Source organism: Catharus ustulatus, chromosome 9 (assembly GCF_009819885.2).
Source record: "Catharus ustulatus isolate bCatUst1 chromosome 9, bCatUst1.pri.v2, whole genome shotgun sequence".
NCBI lineage: Eukaryota > Metazoa > Chordata > Aves > Passeriformes > Turdidae > Catharus > Catharus ustulatus.
Window position 1 is genome coordinate 22,502,404 of NC_046229.1, and position 22,536 is coordinate 22,524,939.

General features: G+C 37.5%; 1 protein-coding gene across 12 annotated transcripts in view; it reads left to right on the forward strand.

Moving 5' to 3' along the window:
• NTNG1 (netrin G1) overlaps positions 1–21,309 on the forward strand; it is a 150,532-nt gene extending 129,223 nt beyond the window's left edge. For all 12 annotated transcript variants that reach the window (XM_033068148.2, XM_033068152.2, XM_033068153.2 and 9 more), the window contains one exon: positions 19,978–21,309. In XM_033068148.2, the coding sequence (XP_032924039.1) occupies positions 19,978–20,207 (230 nt within the window). In that variant the 3' untranslated portion in view covers positions 20,208–21,309. The remainder of the gene's footprint in view (positions 1–19,977) is intronic.
• Positions 21,310–22,536: the final 1,227 nt, after the last annotated feature.

The following is a 22,536-nucleotide window of genomic DNA, read 5'->3' on the forward strand; positions in this document are numbered from 1 at the left end:
TGCTACTCTTAAACAATTAGCAACTGAGTTTCCAGCCAGATGCCTTATATCAAGGTCTGAACAATCTATCTCATTTTGCCCTTTTTCATTCCTTTAAATAGATTGCACTCTTACTTTCAATGCTCATATTGGACTCAGTGCTTGTATCTGTCTTCCAGACTAAACTTGTATTACTCTGCAGCCTGTCAGATAATTCATATTCTGTCACAGTGTGCATTTAACTTATTATATGATTATGTAAATATGAGGTTTTTGGGGTGGATTTTATCATGGGTTACAAATGCCAGAAGCTGGTGCATTTGATCAAAATCATCATGTAAATTGAGTTGCCAAAGGAAATCAAACTTGAAATTGTAAACTTGGAACTTATATTAACATTTGCTTTTGGAAGATTTGGTTTACTATTCAGCAAGAAAAGAGGAAAAGCATATACTATCTAATTCTTTAAAAATCTTTTTTTTAAAATAATATACCCTGCACTTCTTTCTAGACAGATTAAATAAATATAAATGCAATTGTCTCCCCAGTGAAAGTTAGTGATCTTTTACACACTTGTACTTGATGTATCCAATACCGACACATTGAACTTCTGCCTAGGGCACAAGACAAAAAAAATAGAAATAGAAATTCAGAATTAAGGTGCCCTGCTTTCCAGTTCACCATTGCAACTGCCTATGTGAGGAGCCGTAGAAGATCCACCTATCTATTTTTATATCTTTTTACCAGTAGCAGGTTTAATGCTATTAGCTGGTCAGGATACAGTGGGACTCTCACAGGTCCTGTATATATTTTTAGTTCTGGTGTGGTTTGGTGCCAAGGCTGGTACTGGTAAGCACACTGTCACACTTGGAGCTGAAGGGAAGTAAAACATAAAAAGAATTTATTGAAAAGGATAAAGTTCTGCTGGGGCTGAGCATTGTTGTCTTCAGGAAATAGTCACCTGCCCCTGGTTTTTATACACAAAATATTGCTTTCAAAATACCTATTTTACACAGCTGTTATACAGACTAAAGAAACTGTGTGTGTGTACAGGGGTTTGGATGCAAAAGGAACAGACTCTCCTTCAAATGGCTCCAAATTTAAATCCAGAATAATTCTCTCTGCATTAATCCAGAATCCAACTGCTGCAACTCACAGCCAAGTATGGTTTACAGAAGTAAGACAAGCAAGGCAAGAATACAAACAAAATTACAGCCTTATCAGACCTGATCCTCAGATGATGCAAAGCTTGCCTCAGGCGAAGCATGCTGGTGACTTACAGGTGTAATGCCATCCTGATATCCTTTTAAAACCAGGGTCTTTTAAACCTAAGAAACAACAAGGCAAATGTGCTTATTAATTCCTTCCAAAATACACAACCCACAGAAGAATCACTCAGATAGTGGGATACATAGAAAGTTTTTACTAAAGTATTACTATCGTGGAATGTTATTATTTTTTAATGAGATGCTAGATTTGAAGGAGAAAAGGAAGGTTGATTTCTCTCTGAGAAGATATTTTAGTCAGAGTAAACATATCAGAACACAAACACTGTATATTAACAGAAATTATTGAGGCACCTTTTCCTATGAAGAGCACAGAGGAGATCAAAACATGAGATGCTCTCTCAGATAATTAGACAGATGTGCATAATTCCTGTAGCATGCCTGGGTTGGAGACCACGCCTTAATCTTCTTTTAGCACTGCTGCCTACAAAGTGTGTGGGATATTGTGGAAATGGAAGAACCTGCAGAAACAATAGTTTAGAGGGGTATTGGGGAGAGCTCAAGGGTATTATCTCAATGTCTCTGTGCTGGAAGGCCTCTTTGAGCAGGATGGAGTTGTGAATTAGGTAATATCTGTGGGGAGAAGCCAAAGAAAGTAATAGGTAAATAAAATCAAGCAGAGTGAGGCCCAAAAGAGGGGACTAGTTAGCATAGTTACCATGTTATTGAGAGGCACCAGGCTCCTGACACACTGCAGCTCATCAGGACATTTACTCTGATAACCTGGTGATCAGGAATTGCTTTCTCCAAAGCAAAAAGAAATGGTTCAGTAGCAACATTTATACACCTGACCTTTAACAGAACAATTTTTCTCCAGCAAGGTGAGGGATTGGATGGAGCAAAGAGGTTGTTCTTCTCTTGATCTTGCCCAAGTGTCAGCTTCAAAGCTGTTATTTCATGGCTGTCCAAGCTGCTCTAATTGCAAGTGCTGCAATCCCTCTTCTCCCAATTCCCCACTGCTTAGTCCCACACCCCTAGCAATCTCTCAGGCACTTGTTTGACCTTTCACTGAATGATTTCAGATCTAACTCAGCAGGGCACTAACCAAAAAAGAATAGTTTTCCGTTGTGTTACTTCTGTGATATGAATCATCCACTGGTTGAACAAGCAGGGGCACCCTGGGAGAGCATAACTTGCTCAGCCAGGGAGGGATGGAAGCCAGTCAGGCTGGGCTGGGCTGCCATGCAACCCTGGCACGTCTGGGGGATAACTATTCTTCTCTCCCCATCACTGGATCATTCTGTGCTCTAGGAGATTTTTACCTGACATAGCCACATAATTTCAGAAGGATGAGCAAGTGGAAAAGTAGGGAAACGTCTTAAAAATGTTACCCTTAAAAAACAACATTCTGTACTCTCCTAAAATAATTTTTTAAAAAAACTATAGAAAAACTGACAACTCTCTAATATTCTCTTGTACTGAAGCAGAATCATAACTTTTCAGACAACAAAACTAGGATTCTGCATGCAAAGCCAGATCGGACAGTGGTGATGGATGTGAGCAGAGTGCATTCCCAAAACAGCCCAATTCAGAAAGAGTGAATACAATTTGTAGCATCTTGTGTATTTTTAGCTATTTGTGCTATATCAAGGGGAAGTTCTGAACAACTAAATATCAGGAAATTCATGAAAACTTAAGCAAGTAACATTATTTGTTTTCTTCGGGCAGATGATTTTAAAATGGTTAATATTTGATAGCACAATGATAAATATTTTAATAGAGTATATTGCAGTCAGTTAGGAATAGATCAAAAAGATACAAAGTAAGCTCCACTAGATAAACTTTTATTAGGTACATGAAATAGAACATAAAGCTTGATAGCAATTACTATTTAATCTATTCACATTTGAAAATGTATTGAAGGGGAAACTTATAACTCAGTTGTTATGAATTATTAAATCTTCATTTGAACAGTGATGAGCAGGACTTCTTTTCCTCTGAAAAATCTGTCACACTTTCCTTTTAAGCCTGCTCAGTGGCCATAACTTCTGTGTAATTTGCCTGCTCACTGCCTTTTTATGAGGACAGAATAAAGAGATCAATAGCAGCGTAGACACACCCAGATGGGACATTTTTATGAAGAGGCCTTAAAAGGACCATTTAGGAGTAAGTAAAGTAATCTCCATCCTACTTAACTGCAGATAAAAATTACTGACCTGAGGCAAATAAAGATAGCCAAGGTTTCCTGTCTTGGCACTGATGCAACTGATGGCATTGCTGACACCAGCACGTGCTGATTATCAAAGCTTCAGTAGCTGATGTTTTAACTTCCTTTACACATGTGCAAACACTACAGTATGGAAACTGTTGGTCTTTTTTTATTTTCTTTTTTTTTTCTTTTTTTCATTATGGAATAATCATAGGTTGAATAACAAGAAACAGGCTGAGAATAGATGTCAGGAACTACTAATCAGTCTTATGAAGACTTACACATATAGAATTCTGCTAGAAAAGTGAGAGAACCGTGGTGTAATAAATTTGCTTAGACTACAAAGGTATTGTGGCTATAAAGACCTTCAGAAAAATTTCTAAGGTGTGGGTGACAGAAATTAAATATTGAAAAGTAATGTGTTCCTACAGATACTTGGCTTTACCATTTAGAAAGGGCACCCTAAGAGTAGTTCAGGGTATTTTATTGAAAATGTTGAGTTAGTGCTCTTTGTCAGTCATAAAGGCAAACAGGTTATTGAATTTTTAAGACAGGAAAAAGAGTGAAGTGGAAACACCACAATGTCACTATATAGCTTCATGATGTGGCCATCTCTTGAACACTGCATGAAATAATGAAGTCCTGATATTGAAAAAAAAAAAAAATATATATATATATGTAGTACCACCATAAAAGGTGGAATGAAAAGCTGTCACAGCTATAAACAGGCCATATAAAGGGAGAGATTAAATAGATTATGTTTCTTTAGTGTAAGAAAGGGAGGACAGATTGAAGGAAAATAAAATATACATATGAAAATCACAGATATTATGGAAAAGGTGAATTGGAAATGATTATTCATGTTTCCTTCCTCCCAAGAACCAGGAAGGAACAACTAACCAGTTAAACAAAGATAGTCTATTATTATTAACATTATTATTACTGTTATTACTGTTATTGTTGTTTTTGTTGTTGTTGTTGTTGTGAACTTGTGCCCAGAACAAAATACAAAATACAAAATTTGTGCCCAAATAACATGTTATTTGGATTACAAAAGTATTAATGTCTCAAGAAGTTATTAGGCAAATTAGTGGATGAAAGACTGAGACCAATTAAATATGAAGATACTGATGTGTTCTTTGCCTGAGAAAATCTGTAAGCTGCACCTTCCAGCAGTTGGTTGCCTCTGCTCTCTGAAGCTCATACAACCTACAACTGTCACATAGAGGGCACTGGTCCAACTCAGAGCAGCTTTAGTTTCTGCTGTGAGGTGTTCCACTGTCTACAAGCATGAAGGTAAACACATGGCTTACAGGAGTGAAAGGTTTTGAAGACCAGCTCTAAAATGAGCCAGGTAAAATGGTCATAAAACAGGGTGAAATGGGAACTGGGAAATGTTAAAAGGCACTTCTGTTAAGTGTTTTAGCTAAGAGCTCAGATCTTGAAAGGTCTTGATTATATTCAGAAATTCTTTGCTGAAGTACTCTATTGATACTAAATAATAACTCCCTTAGTTTGACTAAATTTCCTTAAAACTTTCAGTCTGAAATTTTTTAACTCCACCTCTACAGATTACTCATAACAAACATTGTCATTTAATCAAGACATCCAAAATATTTTGAACAAGTGCATCAAATAGTAGTAGTATGCAAAAAAGATCTTGAATTCCTTTCTGTTAGATACTACAATATTCAGCTCTGTAGAAGTACAAAACTGACATTGGAAAAGCTGGTTAAGATTGTATTCATTCAGCATGTTTAAATTTAGAGCAGAAACACACCTTAACATCAGGTGTGTTCCTTTCCTTAAAGTAACTCTGAAATCCATCAAAAGTGCAAGCTAGTCTTTTAAAATTTAAATTTACAGGTGGACAAAATCATAGTATACCTAAATGGCATCCATTTATTCATGTGTAATTAAATTAAATCCATGTGTAATTAAAAGGCATTTTTTTACTTTTAATACCACTGTGGAAGCTTAACTTCTGCTAGTGGAGGCTGTCAGCACTGTCCAAGTTAAAACCCACCCACTAAACTTGCCTGCTGCAGAAGTTCTACTTGCCAGTTTCTAGATCCTCTCCAACTCCTTGAAAATCTTTCTAAAAATCACACCTGCCATAGGTCCTTTTTTGTAGTTAGCCAAGCCTATCTTGACAATTAGAAAAAATTAAATTACAAAAATCACATCTAGCAGTGAAAATTTTGTTTCTGCATTTTTTTTAAATACTCAGATCAATAATATTTGCTTCTGGTGATCTGATGCAACAGACTACTCTCATTTTTAATTAATAGCTTGTATAAAGTTTCAGACACACCTCTAGAGCATGCCCCCATCGCCATGGGTCTGGTAACCTCCCAAAGCTCTTCCATAGTTAATAGAATTTTTTTCCCTTCCCTACCTTACAAACCATTTATTTTCCCTACAGCCTTTCTAGAAGGCCTGTCTTCTCCTAAAAAAAAATTGCTAATTGTTACGAGTTTACTAAATTACTCAATCATTTCTGGCCTACCTTGGTATTTTAACCTGTTCTTATAGCTCAGTTGTGAGAATGTGTACTCTTTTCTTTTTTCCTTTATTTCATCATAACTGAACTATTTTTCTTTACCTTTTGTAAATGTATTGTCTTATAAAGTTTTTTTAACCTGCTGCTAACGATGTAATTTTGATAAGAATCCTTTTAAATAATTGTCTTTTTTTTTATACTCACTCTATTCTGCATCTCCAATACAACAAGCTCACCAAATCACCTGCAAAAATTCTGCATTTCTCTCTAATAAGTATCTGCATGGTCATCTTCTCCCAGATCCATACACCTGAGACATGGGCCAGTCCTTCCAGCTATTTCAAATTCCTCTTCAGGTTAAGCATGCAAAGAAAGATTTTGACAAGGAACATGGGTATGATAAAATCATAAATGTCAGTCCAGTTTTTTGTCAGATCTTTGACTACTACTTTTATAGCACAAATTCATTGTGAAAGTGAATAGAGCTTTGCAGGATTCTGTCAGTATAAATTTAGAGGGAACTCATAGTCCATGCAAAAGTACCATGATGTTCAGTAAAATTACTCTTTTGATTTCTCCCAACTCTGCACAATTTTCAGATATGGTTTTGTTGATTATGGTCTGTTTTTTCTCTCATGTTGGACAACAGTTAATGGTAAAATCATTTTTAAAAACTTTTGGTAGAAGCCAAGCTCCTTATAATTACCTTGGCTTCTAAAGAGAATAATTAAATTTTTAATAAAATTGTTACCTGTAATCATAAGGTGAGAAGAGAAGGAGTTTAAAGATGTTACAGAGAGAGAGTTTGATTGTAATTCAGTTGTTGGTAAATAATTTCTATAGAAGACTACTTGTATCTGAAATCAACTTGAAATAATTATATTAAAGGGACTGTATTCATTAACATCATTGATGTCAACAGGCAGCTGAGGTTCAGGATGATTAAAGTGTTATACCCAAAATTATGTTGTATTTTATAACTACATTTTGGGTAGTTTATATGCATTTTTTTTCCTTGCCAATGACTTGTCTTTTTGTTCAGATGCACATGGAAAGCCTTGTATTAACAGCTGCAACCAACACCACTGGCTGAATCTAGAGCCAATATTTTGATTAGCATTTGTCTGTAGATCAATTTACCCACTTTATTCCCTTTCTAGAGACTGGGTGGAATAGTTTTCCAAATCCTTCACACTTTTTAGACATTTATGTGTATTTTACAGATATACAAATCTCTCTGTGGATAACCCAGAACATTGCTCCAGTCCATGGAATCAGTATCCAAACACTAGCACCTCTTATTCTATTTCCTGCTAAAATTTGAAACCTTTTCCATTAGACCCAAGGATTTATTCTTGCCCTTCGAAACTTCTAGGTTAAAAGGAGTTCATCTATAATCTCTTTGGAGGAAGAATTCTCCCTTTAATAGGTGTTTAGGTGAGCCTTAGGAAACAGCACCAAGCAGCTACACATCAGGGGTACAAAGAGGCTAAAATAAAGAGCTACCAGGTTTGTTCCCCACATGCACTACCCAGTCCCCAAATACACTGACAAGTGCAGGAGGAGCAAACTCCAGTGTCCTCAGGATAGAAATAGCAGTTCATGGGAGACAGTTCAGCAGGGTGTTCTATTAATGAGATGCTGCACCACTGAGCTCTGAATGGTACACATACTTTAAATGGGAATTCAACTTCTTTTTTAAGCCAAAGGATCCCTGACTCTTACTTTGAAGAATTTGGGAGTTTCATTTCCAAGAAGTGTAAAGAGAGTTTCACCACATGTAGCTGTTCCTTTAAAGAGTTGCAGTTGCATTTTGATCATGAGGCAATAAGCAGTGACTAGCATTCAAGGAGGACAAGCTACTCTCACAAAATTCAAAAACCTAGCTTACTTCCTACTGATTTCAGGAACAGGAGAATCCCACAATGAGATTTAAGCTGGGGCTGTTAGTGCAAGGAAATTCGTATTGAAGGCAAGCATAGCATCCTTAAATCAGCTCCATTATGTTGACATTATGCAGCAAAGCGCAGCTCTCTGCAAGGCTTCCGCTCTCAGAAAGAGCAGCCTATTCCACATATCTTAGAGACAGATTACAACAGTGTACTGCAACACAAACATCTCAAAAATTGAGCTGGATGCTTTGAAATGCTTCCAATTACATTTGCACACAAGCCCTTTGGTACACAACTGGGGAGAAATATGAAAGGTGGCATGTACACTGCATAACTTCTGCAAAGGTATGAAAATTTGGGTCAAGATTTACACCACCTGTCAAAATAAAGCCATATACTGCAATAATTTTTCTGCAATGACCTGAGAGTTTTGCTAGTTCATGCTAAACCATTACTGATTTAAAACAAAGTGCAAAGATGCTTAGAGAAGTGTACTCCAGTTATATCTTTTATTCAGTGGCAACATGACAACTTAGTGATGATGCTGCAGCCCACACTGCACTGCACCGTTAGAAGGACCCTGGGTGTTTTGCAAATACAAAACATTGAGCCAGCTATGTTGAGCACTTCCCTCACCTACTCCCACCCACCCTGGCTTTAGCCCAAAGCCCTCTGTTCCAGTTCCAACTACTTCCCTTTAGCACTCCTCCTGCTGTTTTAGGGAAACAGCTATTCATTCCGTAGCTTTCTGGCAGTCTTCAGAAAACCAGCATCCCACTCAGATCTGCCATGTTACCACTTCAGAAATGCAGTCTCACAGCAGAAAACCTTTGCCTTTCACACTGCTGTCATACCCTCACTTCACTCTGGGGCTGTGTTGAAACCTGAGCAGGCACTGTCCTGGCTGGCCATGCCTGCCAGCCCTGCTTGCCTTGGGGCTCCATGGAGCAGGATGAGGCTGCATTGCTGATTACCCCCAGCGTTTGTCCCTCATAAGGCTCCAGGCCTACAAAAATTCATCCTACCTGGAATGACAGCCTTTCCTTGCCCTCCACTAGCACGTGCAGGCAGCAGCACAGGCGTATTGGAAATATCCCGCTGCCACAGGAGTCGATGTCAGGGAATATGGAGTTCTCAAGGAGCTGGGATCTGATCAGTCAGATTTCCACTGCCATTGCTGCCAGGCTGCTGGAAGAGAAGGGCAAACGTGATAGGAGTTGTGGGAGTTCGTATTATGTAATGTAGAGGGTTCTCTGGGGCAGATGACAGGACTGGACCCAATGAGATAAACTTGCCAGGAAATACAGATTAATCATCATCCCAGTTCTGTTGTGCAGCAATTTGTCTCCTTTTTCACTGAGAGTTCTAAAAGAAATATAGCCATTATGTTTTAAAAGTACATTCTAAAAGTATGTTTTCATAAAAAATTGAGCATTTCTTGTGTGACCCTTCCTTTTCCAAACCAGAGGTTTGTGACATTGCTCTGTTTGTGACAGCCTCTCAGGAGCAGGAGAAAATGACCAAGGTCTTTGTTTCTTAGTCTTAAGTGCAGGTGGAAGACTTTTTATGTAACACAACTACTTCTTTCCATCATTAAATTTAAAGCCATTGATACGTCTTTAGAAATATCTAACACACTATCTAGATTTATTTACTTGGTCACAATTAATGGAGATATCCTTGGTATTTTTCAACTGTGGCATGACTTAAAAAACTAAAAATTGGAGAAAGTAATTTTAAACAAAATAAGGAAAGTACTTTGAAGTGAAATCACATTTGACAGTTATCTATTCCTCAAGGATCCCAGGTTGTTTCAGTCTTCTTCAATAATTAAATTTTAACACCTCTGTGCATTACAATGGATAAACAGAAATACAAATACGTTAAAGAGCATGTCAAAAATAATGTTAGAACCATATAAATCTCACAGGGAAACAGCTCTTACTCATGACAATATTTAATCTCTGGTCTTCTTAATATCCTGGATTATCTTAACACTTTGTCATAGTAAGCAATATCCATGGTTAGAGATATTATCTTTAGTTTGTATGCTGACAGAAAAAACTTTTTAGACATTATCCCAAATAAACCATGCTATGTATTCTCTAAGACAGGTCTATGTTTATTCAGATATTTTTCTACATTGTAGCAAAACTTTATGTTGATTAAATGAGGTTAATATAATTCTGTTACTATTGCCACAACTTATTAGTGGTTGCCTGCATGTCCATATTGTGAAAAATCTGTAGGTTGCCTGTATGACTGCTTCAGCTCTATTGGTTGGTGTGTAATAATGAATGTCTTTCAGACATTTTTGTTGAATTGTGTGGTAAGTCAGGTTTTTTTATGTTTTCAGATAAAAAGAAACACTGTTTAACACTATGACATTGGTTACACCTAGGTAAAACACTGCAGAAAAACTGGTGTGCCTGAAGAAGATTGTGTTGGAAAAAGAGCATCTGTTATCTGGGGTTTCCCATCTAATGGTTGCTCTGTCATGAAGATAAATGCACAATGATAACCTGAAGCACGTCTGTGTGTAGCAATAAATATTGTTGATGAAAACTAGCATGAAGCAACTAATAGCTTTAATTATTTGATACATTAATTTATTAGTTCTTATTTTTGCAGAGTGCTACATGCCAGCTGCTTGAATCATCTTATTGGTATTCTGATAAAAAGAGTGGAAAAGTAAAGCAGTGCACCAATTAAAATCCCTCTCACAAGAGAGTATGTTATCAACTGTATATCTCAGACAGGAATTAGGATATAAGAATCTGCCTGTTGAATTAATTTTTTAATTTTACTGTAATACAAAAATAGACAATAACAGGTAATATTTTTATAGATCAGATGAAGCAGAGTGGATAAAAAATTTGCAAATCTTTACTGTGTTCCTTATGTATGAATATGAAGCAGTTGAATTCTGATAGGTGAGATTAGAAGGAGATACAATACACATTGGTATTTGAGATTGTCAGAGGATGTAATCTTCTTATGCAATCACATATGACAATTGGACAAGATTGCATAGTCCTTTTTTAAACTTCATAGTTTAAAAACCTTTTTAAGATGACTGTCAGCAAACTCCTCTGGAAACAATCAACTCTGCTATTGCATTTATCTAATCACCAGTGCGATGTGGTAAATAGAGCAGGAATTCACAGGACCTGCATCATTCCCTTCTTTTGTTTGCACAGGCAACTCATTGGACTTTCTTTAGCATCATTCCTATTGTTCCCCATTGTTCACTAGCAATAAGAAGTTTTGCTCTGAATAGCTTTGACACCTACAGGAAAGTGTTTTTATCCCCATTCTAAAGCTGGATCAGCAAAAGCACTCTGCAGCATTTCATCCACACAAAACAATAAATCAATGTAGATTCAGAAAGATCTCCTGATCCTCAGCATTGTTACTTGAACAAAAAACCCCATCCCTCACTTCATACATGTTTTAGGAATTATGCAAATGTTTCACGTTCCTCTTTTCATTGTAACTAATGTTCACGTAAATTCTGAATGTTCATCTCTTGAGAAGTTCTAACACCGTTAACTTTGCGCACTGGTGTTTTGGTCTCCTGTAGGAGAACACTGTCCTGATATCTTAAACCTTTCTTTTGACAAATGCACACAGAAGGAATACATAAATACATATAAATACAAACTTGGCTTTACCTTTCCTTGTGGTCACTGTAAAAGAGCTGATAAGTCACACTTTCATTTAGTCACATACCTGTCCCACTTTAATACCTTTGATATTTACTACAGTGCAATTAAAGATTGTTGGTGTTTCCATTTCAAATGCTGGTTTGTGTAGTTTAAAAGTTGATCATAACATATATGGTTTTATACCAGTTGTTCAAAAGCTCCCATACAATTGGCTTTCTGCCAAAGTAGTGAGAAGAAAGTTGGCAACTTTTGAATAATTTTAGATCACAGATAACTTTAGAGTAGCAGTGATTATTAAGAGAAGCCATGACCAACACATTCTTCACTCTCTTTTACCTCTTCCCATAAGAAATTTGGGAAACTACTTCTTAGAATAATTCTAATCCCCTAAATCACTGGGAATTATTTTCAGTTGTGATTACCTTATCTGGTTTTGCTGCCAAATAAAGTAACAAGTGTTTGGGACTATTTAATGGATTTTGAAAGTCTTCAGTGTAGTGTTCACTGGAAGGAATAGCCAAAAGAGAAACTATTTTCTCAGTAAACAAAGACAAATTCTTTGCATTCTTTTTGTGTCCATAACATTGTTCCAAGTCAAACATCTTAGCAGCCAAGGATGCAGGAACATTCAACCTTTTACATAATTCATAATCATGTATTTGAATTGCTGACCTTTGCATGATTCTGCTTTGATGTTCTTTCCAGACTTTCTCCTGTGGTTTTGTGCTCTATAAAAGCAATACTTGTTGCAGGTCTGTTTCACATCCTTGGGAACTTCCAAGAAAATACTGTTGTTGCAGATGAGGCAGAAAATGCTGCTGTGCGGGCAAGGTCGCCCTGCTAGCGCTTTAGATAGGACTGAACTGGCCAGAGATGTCTCAGGAGCAGTGGCATCTGGGTGTGCCCCAAAGTGCCATGGAGCCGGGAGCAGGACAGAAGGGCTGAGCGACAGCAGGACAGAAGGGGTGATGACAACAGTACAGAAGGGGTAAGGACAGCAGGACAGAAAAGGTGAGGGCAGCAGGACAGAAGGGGTGACAACAACAGGACACGGCGTTTCCCAGCACACCGTCTCCCATTCCAGAGCAGCAGAGCAGCTCCAGTGGCAGCCATGGGGTCAGGCACAGGCTGCAGTGCCCAGCTGGAGCAGGGAAGCTGTGCCTCAGGGCCAGGAGCCCCTGGCAGTCTCCCAGCAGTGCTCCCCAGGTAAAGCTGCCAGAGCCCCCGGATACACTGGAGCTCCGTGTACGTGTCTGAAATGCCTTCCGGCACAGCTAATGGCAGTAGCTGCTCATATTTAGAGAACCAAATCCCATCCCCCCATCATTCATAGGGCCTTTTGATTGCTTCATCTTTTACATCTGAGCACTTTTTGTGCTTAACCAGTTTTTATTGATAGTGGTTACATCTAAACCCTGACCTTGCTGTTAGCAATAAAAAAAAAAAAAAAAAGCCTCTGTAGTTATAACTCCTTCTTTTCCTAGTTAAGGAAAGAGAGGACAGATCATGTAAGAATGTTCATTTTTCTCCAGGCAGAGAGAAATAATGGCACTGCAGCTTACAGCTTTGTAAGTAGAATATGAATGATAGGGGCATGTAGTCTCTTTTGAGCAATTAAAGCTGATATGTAGTTTGTTGCTCTCCTGAGATTACCCCAAAGTATGATCAGGGTCATACCAATTCAGTGGTGCTCCTTCATAAGCAAAGCAATAAAAAAATAGGGAAATTTTTCTTCCCCCCACATTGGGAATCATCCTCTTTTGTAGAAGTATAAAATTGGAACAATCAAAATCAGAAAACTGAAAGGTTAAATCATTCATTTCCTGAAACCAAGGAAGATTGAAAGGTATTAGTTCAACTATAATTCTTAGATAAATAAATCTGGATTTATTTTCATCCATTTTAATACACAATCACATGTAGATTCTACCAAAGCTACTATGGCTATCATGTAAGAGTATCAGTTCCAAAACTCAGTTCTCCCTCGTGTCCTTTTGACAGATTATCTCATTTTTTATTAATTAAACCCAAGGATTTTAGATTAAGAATAGAGATGAAAAATGAGAAAGCACGGACACAACCTGTGAAAAACAGTAACTTTCTACCTCTGCTATCCTTATATCATGGTTAAAACCCCACACACACATTCTGTACAGGATTTTGCACTTTCAGTGGTGAGACATAATCAACTAAGCTTACCCATGTGGATGCTAGGATAAATTGCTGCCTATTTGCAGGAGAGAGGAATCACCATCCATTCTCTGGCTGTGTGCTGGGCAGAACTCTGAGTAATAGCTACATCTTCTTGTAGGAACTCTGAAGATTTCTCCTGCTATTTGATTAGAACTGGCATGGCTTTGAACTGTGGGTTGTGCAGAAAGAACAGAAATTATATGTAGGCAAACAATCTAAAAATTCTACTGGAAATTTTTGGTGAACACAGTATCTCCATTACTCCCCTATTCATTTACTCTCTGAGAACTTTATTAAACTGGTTTGATAAAAAATGTCATTTCAATTGTGCTTCTAACAGGCATTTCTAAGACAAGTCAAGACGTAGATGTCTGCCTTCAGAAACTACTCTCACTTGGTCAATGTTTATTTCCTTGTATTGCTGGCAATATAATTAATCACAACATTGTTTCAACTTTGCACCAGAGGTCTTTGTATTAATGTTTGCCATTTTGTGACCATAATTTTGGCACAGTAGGATATGCTTTAGGCTTGTACTTGTCTGCAGTGATTTATTTTGTCTTAACTTAAGAATGTGCTTTGGTAGATAAGGGCAAACCTGTTTTATTTTCATGCTATCAAAGCATCAGCCTTGTCTTGATTTGACAGCATCCTAAGATAGTTTTACTACCACAGCAAATGCTGAATTAGTGTCATTTCCAAACTAAAAAATTATTATTAATATCTCATTTACAAGAGCAGTTTTCATATCAGGTATGTTTGTGGATTCAAAGCACTGAAGAAATCTTATCAACACTGACATATTCATGGTAGCAAAACATTTTAAAGCCATTTGGCAATAATGTAAATGATAAATTAAATTCTAAAAATTAGGATAAAAGAAGTAAAATAAGTACTTCTAATTGGAAGACAGGGGAAGAAATCTCAGTGACAAAGCCTTCAAATCAGTTATTACTTACTAGTTATTCAAATGAGTAAGATACTTAACCTATGAAAGCTTGAAGTTTGGTCATGTTCTGTGCAACACAAAGTGTAACATCAGTAGCTGTAACCTTTTAGTCAGGAGAAGCCTGACTACTTATGTTTTCCCCATGCCCTTTTATCCTCTTACCTGACATCTATGCTATGTGGGTGAGATCTCATGAGTCAGTGGAGTTCCACGTAGAGATCTTCAACACACAGCAAGTATATATTGTATTTTTAGGAATTTTTCCAAATAATAAAGATATTTGTTGCTGACTCTGGCAATTTGAAATATTTTGATTGTGGTCACTTATGTTCAACTGGAACATGCAACTGGATAAAACTGGAAAGAATTTCACACCTTTGCATTCAAATGAGACTAAGTCTTTTGCATTCCCCAATTCCATTTCTGCCAATTTGACAAATTGTGGGGAAAATATTGCTAACACTGTCACAACTGCAGAGGTTTTCTCGCTATATATGTATGTTTAAATGCCCACATTCTTATTAGGCATACACACAAGCTTCATTCAGTGCAATTTCTTTTATATTCTGAGATTGTTTTTACCATTTATTGATTAAATGATCACAGTTTTAGAGAATAATGCATGTTAGTTACAGGGTCCTCATAGTATTTACAGGAACTAATTCTGCATTTCACAAGAAATAGCTTGTGCTTGACCTGGATTTTCTGAACTTATTTATGCAGCAAGATGAAACCTCCCAATTTTTTCATGGCATTTCAGTGTGCTGTTCAATGTCTATATATAGACAGCCACTGCATATGTTGGAGCTACCTATAAACATCATTACTGCAAACATGGGTTTCACTACGCTGGGTTTTTACTTACTTATGCACAGACAGAATATTCTGCTAGCATGTGTTCTCAAATTTTCCTCATTCATGAGTTAAGTAATATTCTTTACTAAATAAGAAGTACTAAGGAAACAAATGCATTAGAGAAAAAAGAAAAACAGCCAAGAATAATTTCTTCAGCCATGAGACTTGCATGCTCTCGAAATTATGAAAAATAGATGGAATCCAAGGTCAAAAATTCAGTGGTGCCAGTCACAAAAACCACTGACAAACAGTATGGAAAATTCATTGCAGCAGAAGTTGGGGCAAAGCTTGCATCAGTGCTTTAGAAAAGACAAATATGTTGTGTAATATATTCAGAGCTGTCAACCCACCAACCTGTCCAGGGATTGTAATACTCATGATCTGTGAGACAAAAAGAAGGAAAGTGAAGAGATGGTTTTAAAAAGAGAGAGAGGGAGAGAGAAGGCTATAACAAATGATGCTACAACAATACACACTGATGAAAAATAGTGATAGAAGCGAACGTAGAAAACATTGTTTGAAATTTAAGTCTTCAGAATTCAAGAAAGGAAGCAAGGACCTCTAACAAGTTTTTTTCTTTCTGTGACTGTATCATTAATGATCTCTATGTTGTTCCCACAAAGAAAATTTCATCATAAATCCAGATTTTGATGCAGAAAGAGAACACCATCTATCCCAGCTCAAAAAGTGTGTCAATAGTCCCACCTGAATAAGATGTTACTGTAGGCAAGCTGAACAAAAATTAAGGTAGCACAAAGAAAGGTACAGATTTTATTTTCTCCACTCTTGGATGGCCTTTGGGAAAGACAAGAGTGTAGAAGAAACTGTATTTAAGTGCAGCAGCATCTTGTTTTTCTGTCTGAGCAGCAGGCAGATCTAAAGCCCTGGGCATGTGCTCTGCAGCTGCCCAGGCACAGAAACCAGGTTTTTAAGGCAGGAGCACAAGGTGCCTGAGGTGCCCCTCTAGACTGAAGACAGCGATGCCTGCATTTCTGCTTCTCTGTGTTGCTGCTTCAGAACTAAAATCAGCCAGAGCTTTATAACTCTTCTCTTTCAAGAAGCTACAAGGATATTAAAGTTGAGTTTTGGAGAGACTCAGGAATTTTCATGTATTATTCAGATTTGAACGTTTAAGAGGAAAGTAGTCATTTGTCAAACAGTTGTGTTACTCAGAATATTTCATTTAATAACCAATATAAATTTTATGAAACACTAGCACACCTGTGACAGGTTAAGACTACCCCTTGAGCCACCTCAAAGATGGGCATTTTTCTCATCTTCCTTTTTTGTTCCATTCCCGAATTTATTAACATTGCAGTTAAAGATGGAAAGTATTTTGTGACATATGGCAAGCCTTCTTTTCTGTCCCTTTTGTGAAGGGTTTTAAGGATCCTATAATTGGACCATAGTTAGACTGTAAAATGATAAATTATGAGAATAATTTTAAAACAATTTCCTGTAGTTTACTTTAAATATTTCACTTCATGCAGTTGCACAGATCTGGAGACTGTGCTCAAAAATATCCCTTAAAAAGACCTGCAAAGCTCTCCAAAACAAATGAGATACCTGTTTTGGTTTTTAAATGACCAGTTTGATGTCCTGGCTTCTAATTAAGGAAGATCTGCCAGCAATCCCACAGCTAGTTCAGCCACACAGGTCTTAATAGTCTTCAATGTGATAACTTCAGAATTTACTTGTGTCACTTTTCCATGTTTCATTCTTTGGTCAGAACTTCGGCCCTGACGCCATTCAGATAATTGTTAGTCAATATTAAAGTTTTGAAAGTAATCCTGGTCATACTTTCAGAAAGATGAAAATGGTATTAGAGTTGGTCAGAATAAAATTAAAACAAAATTGTCAAAAAATAATGGTATTCCATAACATTTTCAGATTCTTTTTTTCATTGACCTTCCAGCTCAAAATTGCTATCACATGATACATATATGTGCATACATGTTTGTGTGCAAAAGAAAGAGATACAAGCCCAAAATTAGGAAAGCTGTGGCAATACAAGATCAACAATTTCAGAATTTTCAGCTACACAATATTTTGCTAAGAAGAGTGAAACCTACCTGCATTCCTATGGGCAAACATTTAAAAGCCTGTCAGAATAATGATGCAGTTTTTGATCCATCCCTTCTTTAAGCACATTTCAAAAACTTCCTAATGAGAAAGAAATAGTCTGATTTAGAAATCAGCATCTATAACATTGTGTCCAGAATTTTGTAGATGGCAGTGTTTAGAGGCAGTGTGCATGAGTGTGTCAGGCAGAACAGCCAGCATGGAGCAAAACACCTCTCCAGCCACCAGTAACTACAGACCAGATCTGGGCTAAGGGCCTCTTCAAATAACAGGCTGCAAAATACATTTTAAAATAGCAAACATATCTGTTTTATAATATATTTTTTAAAATATGGTTTGCTTAATACTTGAGAAAATTTGGATAAATTATTCCAGGCAAAATGTGAAGTGAAACATCTCCTCTGCTGTTTAAGAAGTGGTGTTTAATGAACTGTTGACTCCCACTGAGTTTGTCAAGGCAAACAAGGGTCTGTACTGATGGGGCAGATATTTCACAATTCTCACTGCCTGAACTGAAGAAAGCATACCAGCAATGAGTTGTCTAGAACATGCAGATCCAGGAGTTGTACCATCAGATAAAGTACTTTGATTTTGCATATTGAGATGACTAAATATATACAATCTGAATAATAAAGTCAACTTCAAAGATACATAGCCTCAGTTATAAGAGATGTAATGCAAATATTGACTTTTAAAATACAGTTAATTTTTTTCTGCCTGGTCTGTTACCATGGTATTTTCTGGGTTGTTAATCTTATAAAATTTATTTGGTGGTGATTTATTGTTTCTTACGCATTTTTTTCTAATGTGTGTGCAGAACATTAAAATTCAGACATAGAATCAGCAACAAAATGTGTTGTACCTTAATATTAATTTTTTCCATTGCAATTCAGAAACTGGGCAACAATATTAAATCCATAGCTCTTAGTAAAAACCCTTGATTGCTAAAGGAATCAGTAAAAAAAATTACTTACTGGTCCCTCTTAATTGCATCCAACATACTCCAACATACTGCATTATTTGGCCCACTTGGATGCAGAACATCAGAAAGCAGTTGTTGGAGAGAGTTTCTAGGGTTAGAAAATTATTTTTCTGAAAGCAAACCCGGACAGATAAGATTAACAGTGGGGTTAGGGGTGCACAAAATTGTACCGATTTATGTAGAACTACACCACTTAAGAACCTAGGCTAGTTTGCTTTTAGTTGTCATGATATTTGGACTGATTTTTAAAATAAGCAAATTAATATTTGCAAAACTGTACTTCTTTGTAGCAATAAGCAGCAATGTTTGAGATTAAATTAATGATAATTTCTCTATTCTGAATTATTTAGGATATTTTCAGGCTAAGGTATACATAAACATCATATGATGTTGAGTCTGCTTCTTAACCAAATAATCTTTTCTCTAATTCTCTAAGTTAAAAATTTATAACGTTACCTTCTATCTAGATCATAGGTGCAAATATTTTACTAAAATTGCCTCTCTGTGGAAGGCAGAGCTGTAATACAGCACATATCATACTAGTGATATCATCTGAAATAAAACACAGATTGACACATTTAATTAGTATGTTGCTCATACCTCTGCATTTTCACCCATGAAATATGTGAATTGATATTAAGCAACACAAAGTAAAGCTGTCAACTTTTCAAATACTATAATACTATGCAGGTATAAAAGTTTTGCCTGTATTATTTTCTCTTAACTCCCCTGTCAAATCTGATTTCTGACGTTATTATCAGGCTACAGTATCTAAGATATCTAAGATAGCTTTAAGATGCCATATACCAAAGTAGCAAATCTAATTAGGATGAAATATTTGATCTATAATGGAAATAACATTATCTTTTATTTCCAGATGTCTGTACCATATAATCCCCATCCAACAGCATGCTGAATTTCCTGCCTGTGCTTGCCTTATCTTTTTTGCATAATTTTTTTCAGATCATTAATACATCCAGTTCTTGATTATAAAACCTTGTCCTCTCATGCAGGTCTTTTTACTTCCACAAAGCTATATTGCATTTTTAACCACTGTTTACAGTTTCCAGAAGCTCTAGATACATCGCCCCTTTCAAATAGCATACACCACCTACAATTCCAGTTCAGTAATAATTATAAAAATGCAGACATTAGCACAAGGCATGTATTAATGTTCTTATTATTTCATTATTAAATAGTCTTTCTTATAAAATTAATCAATACCGTAGACATAGTAAGTGAATTAGATGGTTTTCCAAGAATATGGCCTTAAGGGAAAGAAAAAAAAATTTGTATTTGAAAAAGCACAGCCCCTTTTCATATGTCTCAGGAAGAGGAGGGAGGTGGAGCTTCAATTCTGGTTTCAGTGCATTTCTGCTGTAGATGAACTGACATTTATTCTCTGTTCTGTCCCCGCCCCCTTCCCCGCTATCTTCCAGCAAACGTGTGTGACAACGAGCTCCTGCACTGCCAGAACGGGGGAACGTGCATCAACAACGTGCGCTGCCAGTGCCCGCCGGCCTACACAGGCATCCTGTGCGAGAAGCTGCGGTGCGAGCGCGACCCGGGCGGCTGCAGCCGCAGCTCGGGCCAGGGGCTGGCAGCCCTGGGGCCCGGCCTGCTGCTGCTGCCCACCCTGCTCATGGGCTGGGCACTCTGCAGCTGCTGAGGCCTGGGGCCCACCCTGCTCATGGGCTGGGCACTCTGCAGCTGCTGAGGCCCCGGGACCCACCCTGCTCATGGCCAGGGGCCCGCCCTGCTCACGGTCTGGGCGCTCTGTAGCTGCTGAGGCTCTGCCCGGCCATGCCGCGCTTGGACTGAACACAGCAATGGGCCGCAGGGAACGGGACACAACCCAGGCTGCACCACTGGAATCCCAAAGGGAAAAAAGAATAAAAATAACCACACACAAACTAGGAAGGCCGAACTGAACTAAGCCATATCACTCGGTCACGGACAGGGCTGCGAGTCCGACTGTTCAGCTGTGACTCGAGGCGCGTTGGCAGCGGCCTGTTCTGTCCGATCAACCAGCGCTGGCTGCAGGACTGACACGGCTTCCACAGCCCCAGAATGGGAAAAGAATCCCAACAACATCCGCTACTCCTCTCTGGTGCGCTACTGTACCTCCGCCCAGCGTGTGGACTGACCAAACCAAGGCATTCTTTGCTGTCAGTGCATTGTGGGTATAAGGAAATCTGTAAAAGCTGCCATATTGGCCTGCTTCAGCCCCCAAATCCTTTCCAACCTGTGCTTTAGTGAACGTTGCTCTGTAACCCTTGTTGGTTGAAAGATTTCTTTGTCTGATGTTAGTGATGCACATGTGTAACAGCCCCCTCAATAAAACTCAAGCCAGTCATATCCTTGTATACCTTAGCAGCACTGCATCAGTAAGATGCTGTGTTCACCTACTGTACAAGAGTGGCTATAGGACAAAAAGTGTATTTATCCTTTTGTATTCAAATGAAGTTATTTTTCTTGAAATAATGTACAATGTAGATTTTTTGTATTATTGCCTATTTGTGTTACCAGACAATTTATTAATGTATTTAATTCTAATCAGGTAAGAGAAAATTACTTTTTATTTAGTCCTTTTCTTTTTTCTTTCATTTAATTGTGCAGAGATTTCTCTGTATGGGCAACGTGCTGGCATCAAAGAATATCAGTTTACATATATAACAAGTGTAATAAGATTCCACCAAAGGACATTATAAATGTTTTCTTGTTGCTTTAACACTGGAAGATTTCAAAGAATAAAAATTCCTGCATAAACAGTTCCAGGATGACGCATTGCTATTTCTTACGGCCTTTTTAGAAAACAAACAAACAAAAAAAGTTTATGGTTTTACCATTCAGTATCTGGAAGAAACCCAGATTCAAAAGTGGAAATTACATCGTAACAATGTAACCTGGCTTTAATCTTACTGCTGTCACTTTGCAGACTCAAAATGTTAAGGGCATCATTTGCTTGAAGAAGATTTCATCAAATCCCAACCTTGAAAAAGGTATGAAAAGTTGAATAGTTCTCATCTTTGTTCTCTCAATTAATCACATGCATTACCCCAAAACTAAATTACAAGGTATTGTAGAAGCTGGTCTTTAATTTGCACCTTTTTTGTGGATTTTGGCAATGAGCAGATAGAGGCACAGCTTACATTATTTCTCCAAAAGTTTCATTTAAAATATATGTTTATATATGTACTGGTCTGCTTAAGAAACTGCAAAAACAGCAGCAATCACAAAAAAGCACCAAGATTTAACTTTTAATAAAGTCAGATTTAATATTTAGAAGGACTGTCAAAATATACAGCAGTGAGTAGATAAAAAGTGCTGCTCCAGCAAATAAAGTTTGTTTCAAGTATCGCCCAAGGTGTAATAAATTCTTGTTACTGCCTTTTATTAGGCCAATTACTGAGTGTGACAGAAAAGAATAGCAAGACTAGAGAAGCAAGCCAAAACCACAACAGTGTTTCAAAGTCCTGGGAAAAAAAACAAACCTAAAGGTAGCATGACTGTGTGAATTCATTTCCTGGAAATTTTCATCATAATGGTTATAAATATTTTACTGACATAATAGCCTAGTGTGGAAAACAATTAATCAGCAAAATAAAAATTCCTGAGAGAAATGAATTCTACCTGGCCGCCTCTTCAGATGGTGAACAGCAGAATTTAGGGCACTGCTTTCTTGGAGAACCTCTTTCTGCTGAGGAAGCAGGTTTTGCAGGACAGTACCCAGCCTTCAGAAGTGGGTAGGGAAACCAGGTCTTCATTTCTAAAAAGAAATAGGATTCTAAATGAGTACTATGAAGATGCTGATGACACCAAGCTGCTGCCTCTTCAGGCTGTCGCCCTGACCCTCTATCATGTAGAAAGTTTGCTGTTCACACTTGCACTCGTTTGTGGGCTAAATGAGATAAGGCAGAGAGAAATGAAGTGCTTTGCTAGTTGCCAGTCCTGGCCTACATGAGATTGCAGATATATTTTAGATGTTCATGAAATAA